The 15,001-nt window shown below is 32.7% G+C and overlaps 1 protein-coding gene across 3 annotated transcripts in view; it reads left to right on the forward strand.

The window, feature by feature from the left end:
* Window positions 1-770: 770 nt before the first annotated feature.
* The window catches only part of LOC123197379 (GDSL lipase-like), a 35,008-nt gene continuing 20,777 nt past the window's right edge, over window positions 771-15,001 (forward strand). Inside the window, exons 1-5 of one of the 3 annotated variants that reach the window (XM_044611648.1) lie at window positions 771-1,125; window positions 1,220-1,341; window positions 2,580-2,804; window positions 2,890-3,145; window positions 3,747-4,204. In XM_044611648.1, coding sequence (XP_044467583.1) covers window positions 837-1,125; window positions 1,220-1,341; window positions 2,580-2,804; window positions 2,890-3,145; window positions 3,747-4,018 — 1,164 coding nt within the window. In that variant the 5' untranslated portion in view covers window positions 771-836 and the 3' untranslated portion in view covers window positions 4,019-4,204. Of the gene's footprint in view, window positions 1,126-1,219; window positions 1,342-2,579; window positions 2,805-2,889; window positions 3,146-3,746; window positions 4,205-15,001 lie in introns of those variants that run through there. The other 2 variants (XM_044611647.1, XM_044611646.1) reach the window with 2 other exon arrangements.

Below are 15,001 nucleotides of genomic sequence, written 5' to 3' on the forward strand. Positions count from 1 at the left end.
CCATCAGAATTTGTCCTTTGGTATCGTACTTTTGAAGACACGTGGCCCAATTTCACGTGATTCCAAATCTGCCAAATAAACTTTTTATTCAATCATAATTTTTCCATCCATGGTTCAGCCTAATAAATTTCTCACCCTACTAAATTCATAAAACACACTTTTTATTCAAAATCTACCTATCTCAACAGAAAAAGTTCTAATAAAAAGTTAAATTATTATTCTAACTCTAACTATTTCACTCATAAAAAATTACCATTTACCTTTAACATTAGTTTCCATAATCAGATTCAAATTTAAAAAATGGACTATCTAAGATATGAACTTATTCAATAATATCACTTTCAATTCTTCTTCTAAACTCTTTCTCATAAATCTGTCAAACTCTAAGAAAATGACATTATTAAACTCATAAAATACACCTCAATCTCGAGACAATTAATGATGGAATTAACCATTTGGAGTTCATGAAATTGAGGAGTTCATCTCCCCTCCTCCCTCTCCCTTCCTCCATAATAATTGATTTTGTGCATAATATCATTGATCTAATTTTAATTGATAGTCGTAGAGGTCTTCTTCCCTCTTCTCTCTCTCTTCTTCCGCAACTATCGTTTTCTGTCTCTCTTATAGCCAATTCTTTTTTTTTATTTTAATAATTAAAATATTAATAAAACACCTTGTAGTTGGTAAGTCAATATAGAAATGGGCCCTAAATATTATGTGCCATGTCCTACACTGTCTATAATCTCTGGTCCATTCGAATTTAATGATTGCCAGTGAACCCATTTATGGTATGAGTAAGATGCTTGAACAGCTAGGCCAAGTAGAAAAATAGAGAAATGAGGATACTTGTAATCGTTTCAGCTATGCAAAGTCTAGGATTTGCCTTTTGTGTATCGCTGTTTTTGGCAAGTATTAATGTCGTCATCTCATCAAGCAGCCCTAAGAAAGAGTCTACAAAACAGCGTGCAGTGTTTGTGTTTGGAGACTCATTGTATGATCCAGGAAATAATGACTTCCTCAATATCAGCATTGATTTGAAGGCAGATTATCCTCCATACGGTGAGACTTTCTTCAAGTATCCTACCGGAAGATGCAGCGATGGGCGCCTTATCTCTGATTTCATTGGTAAGCTAATTTATAAATAATTATCTTTAAACTTAATTCTTCGTTTCCATGTCAATATCATTAAATCATGACATTTTGTAAATGCTTGGTGCAGCCTTGCATGTAAACTTGAGTGTGTGGAAACCATATTTGGAACCTGGAAAACAGCAATTCATTAATGGAGCCAACTTCGCAAGTGCTGGAGCTGGTGCTCTTGCTCGTACTAATCCTTCCACGGTATGCGATCCTAATATCATGTGGTGATTCAAGTTTTAAATACAAAATCATAATTTATAACTAAGAGAAAACATATTCAAAGGGAAAATTAAACTAGAATTTATGAATTCCTCTGATCTGTTTTTCTTTTAACATTTTTGAAAAAATTATTAATTTCTTTGGTAATTCTCAGTCAAAAGCTTCTATAATAACTCTTCAAAACATAGTTATAAGTATTATACGATACACAATACGTATCTTACGATACAAAAGAAAAATGATCTGTATTATAAAATATATTGAATTAATACTATATAGTGGACGTATTATATGATACGATATATTTTACTGATACAGATCGATACATTTTTTTAGAAAAATTATGATGTAATATAGATGTATATAGAAAATTTAAAATTTTTAAAGGTATTTGTGATAATTTTCAAAATAATAATATATCAATTATAATATTTTAATTATTTTATTAATATTTTACTATTTTTTTAAATTTATCATACGATACGACTAGATACTTGATACAAAAAATTAGATCTTCAATATACGATTTGATTAACATGCTTCAAAGTCATTTGAGTGGATAAATAGAAGTCTAACAATTAAAAACTTACGAGAAGCAACTTCGGGCATAGAGGTTTGAAATGTCTTAAATGTCACATCGAAAGAGCACGACCTTTACAAACATATCAATTTTCTAACATTATGATTCCATTTTCTTATAATTAAACCGAAACCGGTGAGAGTATATTTACTGTTTTTTACACTGCAGAAACAACTATCACATCATTATTGTAAGCTATTGTATTAATTCATAAGCATGGAAGACAATTTTCATGAGTTATGGGGGGGATTCTTTCAACATATTAATTACAACAGCATGACATAACCCTATACAATGCTTATTTTAGCTGAACCACATAAAATTCACTTGTCTTATGTCACACACTTGCACCTAAATCTCACTTCTCGTTATGACAATTGCAGCCGCAGTATGTGAGCTACTTAATGTCCATGCGACCTCCTCCAAATCCTAATATCATGTGGTGATTCAAGTTTTAAATACAAATACCGCATATTGTTAGTTTATTAAACATTTATCATACGATCTTTATTTATGATTCCAAATGAAAACCGAAAGGGAAAACTGAAATAATAAGTTTGAAATAGGACTTAATGCAAGAATATGATAAGCAAAAATCTTTCCTCTATTACTTGTTGACTCTGCTTCGAATTTTTCGCAGCTCAACCTTGAAAGACAGCTAAGCTTGTTCATGAATGTGGTCAATACATTGACGCAACAATTAGGAAATGCAGAGGCAAAGAAATTGCTAACAAATGCAGTGTACCTCTCTAGCATTGGAGGTGTTGATTATGAACACTTCAAATCTGATTACCCAAATGCTACAGAATCAATGAAGTTGGAATACGTAAATTGGGTTATCGGAAACATAACGAATGCCATCAAGGTAAGATTCTCTCTTTACAGTCACCAATACAAAAAGTTGTTGGGCTTTTGTTTCTTATTTATCTTTATTAATCTTTTGGCCTTAGGAAATATACAAAGTAGGGGGAAGGAGATTTGCTTTTCAAAACGTTGCACCCGTGGGCTGCTTTCCAGCAGTTCGACAAGATTATAATCTCAGCGGCCCTCAATGCGAAGAAGAAATGTTAGCATTAGCAACATTGCACAACAATGCTTTATCTAATGTTTGCAGGAAGCTAGAGAGTCAGTTATCAGGATTCAAGTATTTGATTTTTGATTTCTACAATTCCCTTCTCGATAGAATCAAGAATTTCTCCAAGTATGGTAGGTTTTGACCATAATTTTTTATTTTATATTTCTTTTGATAGGCTCTAGAGTAATTAATTATGCATACATAACTTTAAAAAAAAAAACTGGTATTAATGAGAGAAAAATAACTAATAGATAAATATTTGATCATTATAAATACTATTTTCATGATTTTGAAGACTAATTATTTATACTCTTGTTAAAATTAAATAAATATAATTTTAACAAAGGGAAAAAAAGACGGTTAAAAGTCTATTTCTTTTTATTTTAAGGATGGAAAAAATCTTGTTATTTGTCATTGTAGCTTTTTGTTAAAAATATTAACTATGAAAATATTTTTTAACGGTAAAAGCTATATCTATAAGTGATGAAAAGAATTTGCCATTGTTAAAACTTTTTAACGATGAAAAATAAATTTTTAACAATTATTTCTCTTTATTAAAGTAATAAATCTATTTATTTTTATGAGAATATAAATAATTTATTAGTAAAATCGTGAAAATAACACTTATAACCACTAAATATTTATCTGTTAATTATTTTCCTCTCACTTATGACAATTTTTTTTGTTGTGCATACATTAAGCCAATGAATTAAGCAATGAACTGTTTTGAAGGTTTCAAAGAAGGATACAAAGCGTGTTGTGGCAGTGGGGTATATCATGGAAGCAATTGTGGAATTGCGGAATATGATTTATGCACTAATCCTAATGACCACTTGTTTTTTGATGGTCACCATCCTACTGAACATGCCAACTCTCAACTGGAACAGCTGTTATGGAGTGGAAACCCAAATGTTACATGGCCCCTGAGCATGAAACAACTATTTGAATTTGACGAACCTGAGATTAGCAACTTAGCTGATGATGATCTGTTTATGCATGCGTAACTTTATTAAATCTGGCTCAATAAGCTTGTTACCAGCAAGCGTAAACAGTTTTAGTAAAAATTGTTTGTGTGATATTTAGTTTCAAACTTAATGACTTTTTAGAATCTACTGAGGCTGGATTCTGACAAACTTGTGAGAGAAAATTAAATATGTGTATTATGTTATTCATGCCTTGTTTTTGCTTTATCTATTGTTGGTTTTGGTGTGTGTTGTATGTGGAGAGGTGAAGAAAAAAAGGATTATCAGAGGGAGAGTTTTGTGAGATTGAGAGAGAGCTTGATTGCAAAGAAATATGCTGTACTTTGCAAGTTTTTCATCAATTATAGTGAACTTTTTTTTCTACCTTTCACAGTATGAGTGGCCTGATGTCTAGACCCACATAAGTTTGGCATGGTCCACTACAATAGCAGGCGTGTCATTCCAGATTAAATCATTTTTTATGCTGGCTCAATCTATTTGACTTGTCAAACACCATCTTTATAACCACTGCGTATCGATACTTGTTTAATTGAGGGTCAGCATTGAGATGATATTGTTCTTTCTTCTCATTATCTAACTGCCAAAAGGTTATTTCTCACTCAAATTTGTTGAGATGATAAATTCTTGTTCATCAAGGTTAAAAAAATAAAATTTTCAGGTATTATTTTTCTTAATAAATTTTATTAAATAAAAAAATAAAAATGTTTTTTCACATAAATATATCAATTTTTTTCACTTATTTTTTTCTTTATTTTTTTTTCTCTATTTTATTTTCTCTTTTTAAGTTTAGGACGCAAACTATAATTTTTAAAAAATTACGTGTCTTGATAAAATTTTTCAAAGAGGTTTTTAGCAAGTAAAAAAAAAAAAAAAAGAAATTTTAAAAGAGTTTTAAAAATTTTAATTTTAGACTAAAGAGATTATTTGCTCTTCATAAATTTTCGAAGCAAAAAGTTTTCGGGAGAGCATTAAAAAGTTTGTGAAGCCAACAGTCGTCGAAAAGGGGAAGCAGCCCATGAATAGTACAACAACGGCAAAAGATCTTACCTTAATAAAGGTAGACGAACAAGGCATGAATTGAAATGATTAGGGTTTTCAAAGGCTACAAGATAACTTTAGGACTAATGTAAAGACAAGATAGATCTCTTATAAGCATTATAAGCATTTTGGGATATAGCAAAATTTATGGAAGGTTGAAAAAAAATTATGTATCAAATAAGAGTTATTTACTAATCTAGTTAGTTATAGATTGTGATTGTTCATGTGTCATTTATTTATTAAGTGACAACTAATAAAGAGATTATTTGCTCTTCATACATTTTCGAAGCAAAAAGTTTTCGGGAGAGCATTAAAAAGTTTGTGAAGCCAACAGTCGTCGAAAAGGGGAAGCAGCCCATGAATAGTACAACAACGGCAAAAGATCTTACCTTAATAAAGGTAGACGAACAAGGCATAAATTGAAATGATTAGGGTTTTCAAAGGCTACAAGATAACTTTAGGACTAACGTAAAGACGTGATAGATCTCTTATAAGCATTATAAGCATTTTGGGATATAGCGGGGAAAATTTATGGAAGGTTGAAAGTAATACTTAATTATGTATCAAATACCTAATTGTGAACAAGAGATGTGACTCACAGAACATCATATGTTTTGAAATGACTTCACATGCATATTTACTACCATCTAGTTAGTTATAGATTGTGATTGTTCATGTGTCATTTATTTATTAAGTGATTTTTTTATTTTTTGTGTGTAGCAACTAATAAATAATGACAAAGAAGTACCCTAACTTGCAAATTATGGGATCAGGTCTCAGACACAACAACACCATAGACTATAAATATAAACAGTATGTATAGATATGGGTATGAAAAATTAGCTATACACATTTTAATTGTTCATTTTTTATTATTGATAGTATATTCTTCTTCTATCAATTCAATAAAAATACCATAGATGAAGGTTATTAATTTTTCTGACCAAACCAACCACGTAAAAAATGGGTAATTAATTAAAATAAGTAAATATCTTTCCGTTTATACGTTTTTAGGCCAGCGAACAAATATTTTACCAAAATAAGCAAACCAATATTTTTTTACCTGTTTTACCCTTACGTTAAAAACCCTAGTAAAATCCAAAAATGAAATATTTTGAAAGTTACTTTGCCGAAAACGGAAAAGAGAAGGCCGAAATCAGAAATATGAAAATATAGAGCAAGAATCACCGGCGAATATTGTAAAAACAGTAAAAACAGCCAAAATCTGGAGAAGTGGTAATATATATCAACAATGGTTTCACAGGTTAGTTACCATTTGTATTTATTTTATTTATTTGGTTTATGTAATCTCCATCGATCAGTTGTAAATAATTTATTGTTGGTATGGCTTAATATTGGGATGTTAATGTTGGGATGTTATTGATTGAATGGATTATGAGAATGTGCGTCGATTTACGGAGGTTTACGGTGGATATAATGGTAGTTATAATGGTTACGACGGTGGCTAGGGTTTGTACAGTAAAACCCTAAATCTGTCGAATTATATATATCTGCGTTTTGAGAATGTTTGAAATGGTAATAGATGGCTGGAAGTGTAGCCGTCGAAAGACGAAAGCGACGCAAATTTGCAGTGTCGCAAAAGACGGTAGCCGCGCAAAACGCACACCGCACTCACTGTGTAACGCAAACCGCTCTTACTGCGCAAACCGCGTAACCCAAATCGCGCTTACTGCGCAAACCGCGTAACGCTAACTACGCAAACCGCGCTAACTGCGTAAACCATGCAACGCAAACCGCGCAAAATCGCGCAAAATACGTTTTGGACTGCGATATCACCTTTGCAATTGTTTAAATTTAAAATTTATTGAATCAAACTCATATCATTTCATTTTTAAACGTGTTTTTTCAGAAATTTCTAATTAATAATCAAGTGGGCGAGAGACGATTTCATAATGCGCATGATTTTAGAGTTACTATTAATATTCGAAGTCACAAGGATACGATACAACATATAAGAGCAAAATTAAATTCACAGCAGAAAATATTATTTAGACAAACATGTTTTGGGCATTTTTTGGATTTTAAAGTGCATGGATAGAGTTCAACTTTATTACATAGTGTATTATTTCGACAAGTGAATAAGGATGAGTTGGGAGAAGTGTTTTGTCTTTGATTAAATGGGGTTGATTGTAGATTTAGTCCGATTGAGTTTGCTATGATTACTGGGTTAAGGTTTAGTACAGAATCAGATATGATTGAATACATAACTACAGATTCATTGAATTTTAAAAACAAATACTTTCGAAGTGGTAAATCAGTGACTCATGAGGATCTAGGTAAAAGTTTCATGTCTAAGGCGTAGGGAAACAATGATGAAGATGCTGTGAAGATAGCTGTATTATATCTGATACATTATGAATTATTAGGAGCAGATAATCGAAGAGTAGTATCAAAACATATATTACAATTAGTAGATGATTGAGATAGTTTCAATAGATTTCCGTGGGGGACTATGGTTTGGAAGTTGACTGCAGAATCAATGAGCCGAGCAGTAGAGAAACAATATGAAGAAGTTATGAATGATCATCGAGCATACGATCCAGATATTCCAGTGCAATGTTATGCATTAATGGGATTTACAGTTGCATTTCAGGTATCCTTATAAATAAATATGATTTATATTATTTTTACTCTTTTGATGCTTAAGTTATTTATTTCATAAATTTTATCTTTATATGGGATGCAACTATGGATATATGAAACTATGAGTAACTTGGGGGGTTTCGTAGCTTGCAAGTCTACAGATAGAATTCCTCGTATGTTAGGATGGAAGTCACTTGAGCGACCAGGGTGGGATCTTGTTAACAGCCTATTTGAAACTTCTCAGGTCTATTAATATATTTTTGATATTAAAAAATAAGTTAATTTGTTATATAGAAAATTGATACATTTATTAAAATATTTATTAGAATGTTGTCTCTCCTGTCTTGATTCTATCTGTTGAGGAGAAGCAATCTGTTCGGTTTAAAGAAGTTATGGATTACATGGGGTACACAAAAGAATCTGATGATGATCGTATCCCTATTCAATCTAGTGGTGCAATCCAATCTCCTCACCCTATACGTCAAAACACATATGTATATAGTCTAGTAAAGTCTGGATGGACTCCACCACCGGTTACTAAGTCGGAGCATCAATCCACACATCGAACATCAATGTCTCCTCGCCAGACTACAAGAAGATTCCCTAGTGTTACACATACTGCATCCACATCTACTACTGAATATGTTCGTATTGAGGAAATGCTACGTAGATTCATGGAAACAGTGGAAGAACGTTTTAGACACTTTGAAGAGCGACAAACATCAATTGAAACAAAAGTTTCTGATATGCAACGTATGCTTTATGCCACCCCTGGAGATGAGGTTAGTATAAATGCCAAAATCATATGTTTTATATTTAAAATGAGACGATGTTAATTATAATCTTTCATGATAACACAGGATGAGTCAGCAGAGGTCATTTTTGAGGTGGCCCAAGATGATGATGTTTGTCCACCTGATTATTCCGAGATAGTTACTAAGTGTAGACCTACAGAAACACCACTTCAACCTCGGTCGAATACCCGAAGGACATTATGGGGAAGAATTATCAAGAAAGGGCAGACACTACTCAGCCCTTTTACTGATCCTATGAGACAACGTCGACCACGAGAAGGGAACTAACAAATAAATATTGATTTTGACCAATGGTATGATAATGCTGACAATAACGATACAACTTTGACTTATTTGCATGGGTCTTGTAAGAAGCTTGACTGGTGGGACAACATTTGCACTAAAAACAAGTGGTTAACGGATAAGGTGACTAAATTATCAATATATTTTTATATTTATAAGATTTCATTACTATAAACAAAGTAATTATAATTTATGTTTATGTTGTTTTTTTAGCATATGGATAATTACTTAGTGATGTTGCGTCATTCGTATCCCATTGCTAATTGGACATGTGTTGATACGTTTTGGGATGGTTGGCTACCACGTATTTTACAAGATCGAGAAATGGTTGATGTTGACAACTTTCAATGGCCTCGACTATTACTAGATCCTATCGAAGGGATCAGTCCACAACATGTACAACGGGAAAGGGATATGAGATACGTTGCATGGGCGAAAGTTGACAAAGTATTTAAAATGTTATATATTAGAGTATTTTAATTAAGATTATGTTATGTTATTTATTAAATTTTTGTTATTGCTTTTACAAGTGTACATTCCTATCAATTATGATTGTCAACATTGGGCGTGTGGGGAAATTGATCTCAAAGCGTGGACTTTTACCGTATATGACTCTTCAACTAACTTCATATCTTCCACGGATAAGTTCATTAACATGATGGCACGATATCAACACCTTCCGGCTATCATTAATGCCACTAGATACTGGGAGGTTAGGGGTGATAACCCTAACTTAGAGCCATTCACGTTGATGCGATGTACTGATGTTCCACAACAAGGCAAAAACTCTAGTGATTATGGAGTATTCATACTTTTGATGATAGAGTATTTAGCCATCGGTCGGACATTTGACTATACATCCTCTGACACTATTCCTTTGCGCAGGATGATCGCGTCTAAGATTTTTGCTCACAGACGCACTTGTTGATTTTGTTTCATAGTTATGTATATTTATAAATTTTTTGGGTTGTATGTGTAAATAGTCAATATATATTTATTATTATGTTATGTTGCTTAGCATGATAGTATTTTATTGATGTTTCATATTATTCATGCTTTGGTACGGAGTTTGGTTGGATTGATTGGATTGATATTGAAGTGCATTTTTGGATAAAATGTAAACAGGAGGAAGAAGATTTGGATAATGGTAATAATATAGGGGAGACTATGCCAAATTTTTTTAAAAATATTACCTTTTATATAGTTTACCCATTATAGGCATGATATCAAAATACTTTTCACATTCTTTTATCATCCCTTATTTTAAAACACATCTAAGCAATAATGCACTTCACAGAAATTACCATCTATTAATACAAAACAGAGAAAAAACATTATAGTTTAATGTACAAAAACCATCCATTAATACAAAACAAAAAATAACATTATAGTTTAATGGACAAAGTGAATGTTCCAAACAAAAAAAGTAATTTCCCACAGTTCCAAACATCTGGAGATTTATGCTGTACTGCCCATTCACCTCAAATTACACATCCTAAACATCTGCAACAGAATAATACAAAACATTATAGTTTAAAAAAAAAACCTGAAATGCAAATGTAATATATAGCAATTTGATACTTGGACGTACAATACAAGCAATTTGATACCTCGCCTTGCCTTTTATATAGGGTTCGTACAAGTAATTCTGGTATGCCCACGCTCGCGACACCGACTACAAACAGGTTGACGTACTTTCTCCCCCTGCGATGGTCTCCTTCTTTGTTCTGATGGTCAACCTGAACGTCAATTATGCATTAGAGGTGGCTGGATCGTGGGAAGATTCTCCAGACATAACCATTCAGAAGGATCTCCTAGTGGTTCAACACTCTCTTTATATACTGCTTGCCAATATTCGGTTGAATAGTATTTACTTACCCATTGATAACAATAAGAAAGATTCTGAAACCTGGCCACGGTTACAACGTGTGTACACAGAATATGTGACAATTGAAATTTCTTACAGCTACACTCCTGCACAGATAGATCCACTATAGCGATCGATTGGGCCATATCGTGGGCTTCATATCGGTGCATAGTTATTGGTTTGACAACCATGTTAGCTGATTTTAGGATATGACCTGTTATTTTCTCCTCAGCCTACGAAGTGAGTTTATTAGTAGAAGTCTCTGCATGATTACAAATATATATTATAAGTGTACATTTAAACATCATGCACAAAAGTAGTAAAAAATTATACAAACCTGCCATAGTGCGTTGGGAGTAAAACCATTTCTGAATGGTGGAACGCAAAAACTCAAGTAGCATCATAACTGGTAATTTTCGTGTGTGTCGTGTTAAGGCATTAAAAGACTCAGCAATATTTGTTGTCATTATATTATACCGAATACCTGGGAAATAAGCACAGGCCCAACGTCTATGGTCTATACCCTGTAAATATGCACCTACTGAAGGATTTTCATCATTAATCATTCGCATTGCATCCTCAAAATCTGGTGTTCGATAAGCTTTCGCTGCTCGCCAAAACAACCCATCTATATGTTTTATTTGTTTATACTTGCTTCACATATTACCTTTTATATGATGGTTACACCAACTGTGGTGTGCATTTGGGAACACTTCTCGCACGGAGTGAATGATAGCATGATGTCTATCCAAAATGATGGCCAAATCTGGAATATCGCCTATACACCCATGTAATGCTCTCATAAAGGGGGTCCAAGTCAACGTTTCTTCCTTTCCTCCCACACCAAATGCCAAAGGATAAATTTGGTTGTTTCTATCTTTACCCACAACAACAAACAGTGTACCCCAATAACGTCATTTTAAAAAAGATCCATCAATACAAATGACAGGACAACAATATTCTCAAAATGCTCTAATTAAGCAACCTAAGGCCATAAAGACAAAACGAAACCGATTATCTATATCAGTGTCAATGTGTGTAACGGTGTCAGGGTTTTTTTGTTCCAAATTATAACAATATACAAGTAATTGTTTGAACGACTCTTCAGGAGAACCTCTAATCTCATTTAATGCCCAATTTTTAGCACGCCAAACTTGAGTATAGGAGATATCTATTTTGTACCTATCTACAACATTCGTTATAATGTCTTTTGGCCTATAGATTCGGTTAGAAGCGGTAAACACAAATTGTAATATTTTTCCAAGTGTTCGTTTACCTGCTTGCCTGTGGTGAGGCATTATCACATCCCGAGGACATGTGTGAGTTTCTAACTTCTGTAATACAAAAATATCTGTGTTTTGTAATTTAACTCCCCTTGCCTTTCATTTATATTGAGCGTGTGCACATTTGATATCCCATCTTTTTTTGTTCGAACTAGCCACCTTGATCTGAGAGCCTTTTTCTAAAACATCCCTATATATCGTATCTATCAACACCTGTTTAGATGTAAACTGATCATTCACTTTGATTCTCCCATCTCATGGTGGAACTGAATGTAATGTAATACCTTCATTTTTGACATCCCTGTAAGGATCTGAACCACCGGAAAAAGGATTTGTAACTTCTATGTTAAAAGGAATGGGTTGGTCATGCATTGTTGAAGTGTTATGAAACAAACTTCCCTTAGCTAATCCACTTGGACCAACTCCTGCTTCATGACCACCCCCGTTGTGACCTCTGTTTTCATTATTATCATCATCGGCATCATCACATTCCTCATCACCACCATTATCATTACCACTTCCGTTATCCTCAAAATCATCACCCCCATTATCCCAATCATTATAACCATTATATTCTTCCTCATCCGATTGAAAATTTTCTGTCATAATAGTACCCATCTCATCACATCTATCTGTTGTACCCCGTAAAAGGTCTTGTTGCCTTCTTATTTCATCATGTATCATAACCTCAACCCCATCACCTTCAGGCATACCTTCTGGTTGTGTCTCACAATATATATTATCCACAGAGTTAATCGCATCATCCATAGGTTCAGTTCGTTGTTGTTACATATTGGTTATGACTTCTGTAGGCCTTGTAAACACTGTAAGAAATAACGGATCCCTTTTATGTGTCTTTGATAACCTCATCATAATTCATATATCAAAATCATCCTTCAACAAATACGGTAAATCACTATAAGTAGTTGGATTTTGCATGTAAATTTTTACAATATTGCAACTTTGATTAATGCCTAAACGAGAACACACTGCTTCTACAAATCCATCAAAATTTAATTTTTTACTAACTGATACAAATGTTTGAACTCCACCAACGTATTTCAAACTATTATCACCTCGGTTAACCCAATGTCCACCATATCCAAACAAATATATTAGATTACCCATATTTCTGCACCAAAGAAATTATAAAAGAGATAAGCAGACATGCAAAACGCAAAAAGCAAAACACAAAACGCAAACACGCAAATCGCAAACCGCGCAAATCGCAAACCACGCAAAACACATACCACGCAAAATGCAAACCACGCAATTAACCAGGAATGTACTGCGATTTCCGTTTTTACTTAGATCTGGCTAACAAAACTATTGAATGCAAAAATGTAAATATTTATAAAAAGATTTAAGCAGTCAAGAGGTGCTGATTACAATTTTAAACTTTTTATATATGAGTTTTATAGTTTTCTGAATACATATTATTATTTATGTAAAAGAAATGCAAAGAAACTTACTTGATATATGATGATGATGAATGAGAGAGAGAACACACATAAAATATGTTGTCGTTGAAGTGTTGATAGAAGAATAACGTTGAGAGAGGAGATGACGGTGAAATAAGATGAAAGTTGCGCAAGTGGATTAGTTATGTGAAATGAGAAAGGGGTATTAGTGGAAAAAAAATATTGGTTTGCTTATTTTGGTAAAACATTTGTTCGCTGGCCTAAAAATGTATAAACGGAAAAATATTTGCTTATTTTAATTAATTACCCCGTAAAAAATTGTTTATATCTCATTTATTTATTGTGTCTTTCCATATACTTGCACCTAAGTCTCCTGATTTGGCGTATTCCTTTATCGACCCACATTTCCATACAACCTGTAACTAATTGTATAATCACTTTTCAAATACTTTTACCAAATACTTTTCGAGTTTGAGTTGCTAGTCTCTTATCATAATGACACTCATTTGGAAATATAAAAAAGGAAAGTACAAAGTTTTCATAGTCATGCTATGTGCATTTATGATAAACACTAATTTAAACATAAATGATTAGATGATTTTTAATTAAATATTAATTTTTAATTAACTACCAATTCAATTACATAATAATATATCATATTATAACTAGATTAGTATTGGATAATTATAACTTAATTAATTATAATATAATAGAAATGAGAGAAAAAAGGAAAATGAAGGAGATGAGGGAAATATAACAGAGATGAGAGATAAAAAGTAAGAAGAGAATCAACACAAACGATTTCACAAGGACGAAGGAAGACAGAATCAAACAATTTGGTTTATTCTTGACAAATAAACCAAATGACCAAATGCTAATGATAAGAGACGAACATATTTCAAATGATGAACGAATCAAAAGTGAGAGAGAGAGTGTCGACGAGAGTAAGGGAGGTTGGACTAAAGATGGTGGTTAGAAAAGTAAGGAACAAAAATAAACCCTAGAAGGGAAAATATAACTTTTCAAAAATGAAAAAGCTGAGACTAGAGAAAAATGTTAAGTTTTTAAACTAGAGGGAAGGGGAGAGGAGAAATGAGATAAAATTTTAAATTCTTTATATATTTTTTATCAATTACTTTTTTTAAATTTTAACAAAAAGGTACATATTTAGGTTTTTGAAACTTAAACGGTGATACTTGAGTTGAGACCAAACCTTGGGTGGCAATAAGTCTTTTGGCCTTCTAATTTTAATTAGTGGTATAAAGGCCATTGTCCCTCTTCCTCCACAACCGTCGTCTCCCCTTCTCCCTCCCTCTTATGACCCTTTTTTTTTCATTTTAATTTTTTGTTCAAATTATATAAAATCAAAATGATCATTATGCCCTTTTACAATTAATTTTAGGTTAATATAATCAAGTTTTGGGTGGAAAAAATAATTTATATACTCAATTGGTGAGAAAATGTTTGTCGGCCAGACTTTGGATAGGATAATGTTAATCACTAAATATCATGTGCCATCTCCTTCACACTACATCTTTGGGTGGGAAAACGTTAATCACTGAATATTATGTGTCATCTCCTTCACATTGCAGCTATGTCTATCATCTTTGGTCCATGCATGCAACAGTTCATAAGAATTCAATGATTGCCAGTGAAACCATTTGTTGTATATGAAGTAAGATGCTTAAACACCA

This window comes from Mangifera indica, chromosome 15 (genome assembly GCF_011075055.1).
Source record: "Mangifera indica cultivar Alphonso chromosome 15, CATAS_Mindica_2.1, whole genome shotgun sequence".
Classification (NCBI taxonomy): Eukaryota; Viridiplantae; Streptophyta; class Magnoliopsida; order Sapindales; family Anacardiaceae; genus Mangifera; species Mangifera indica.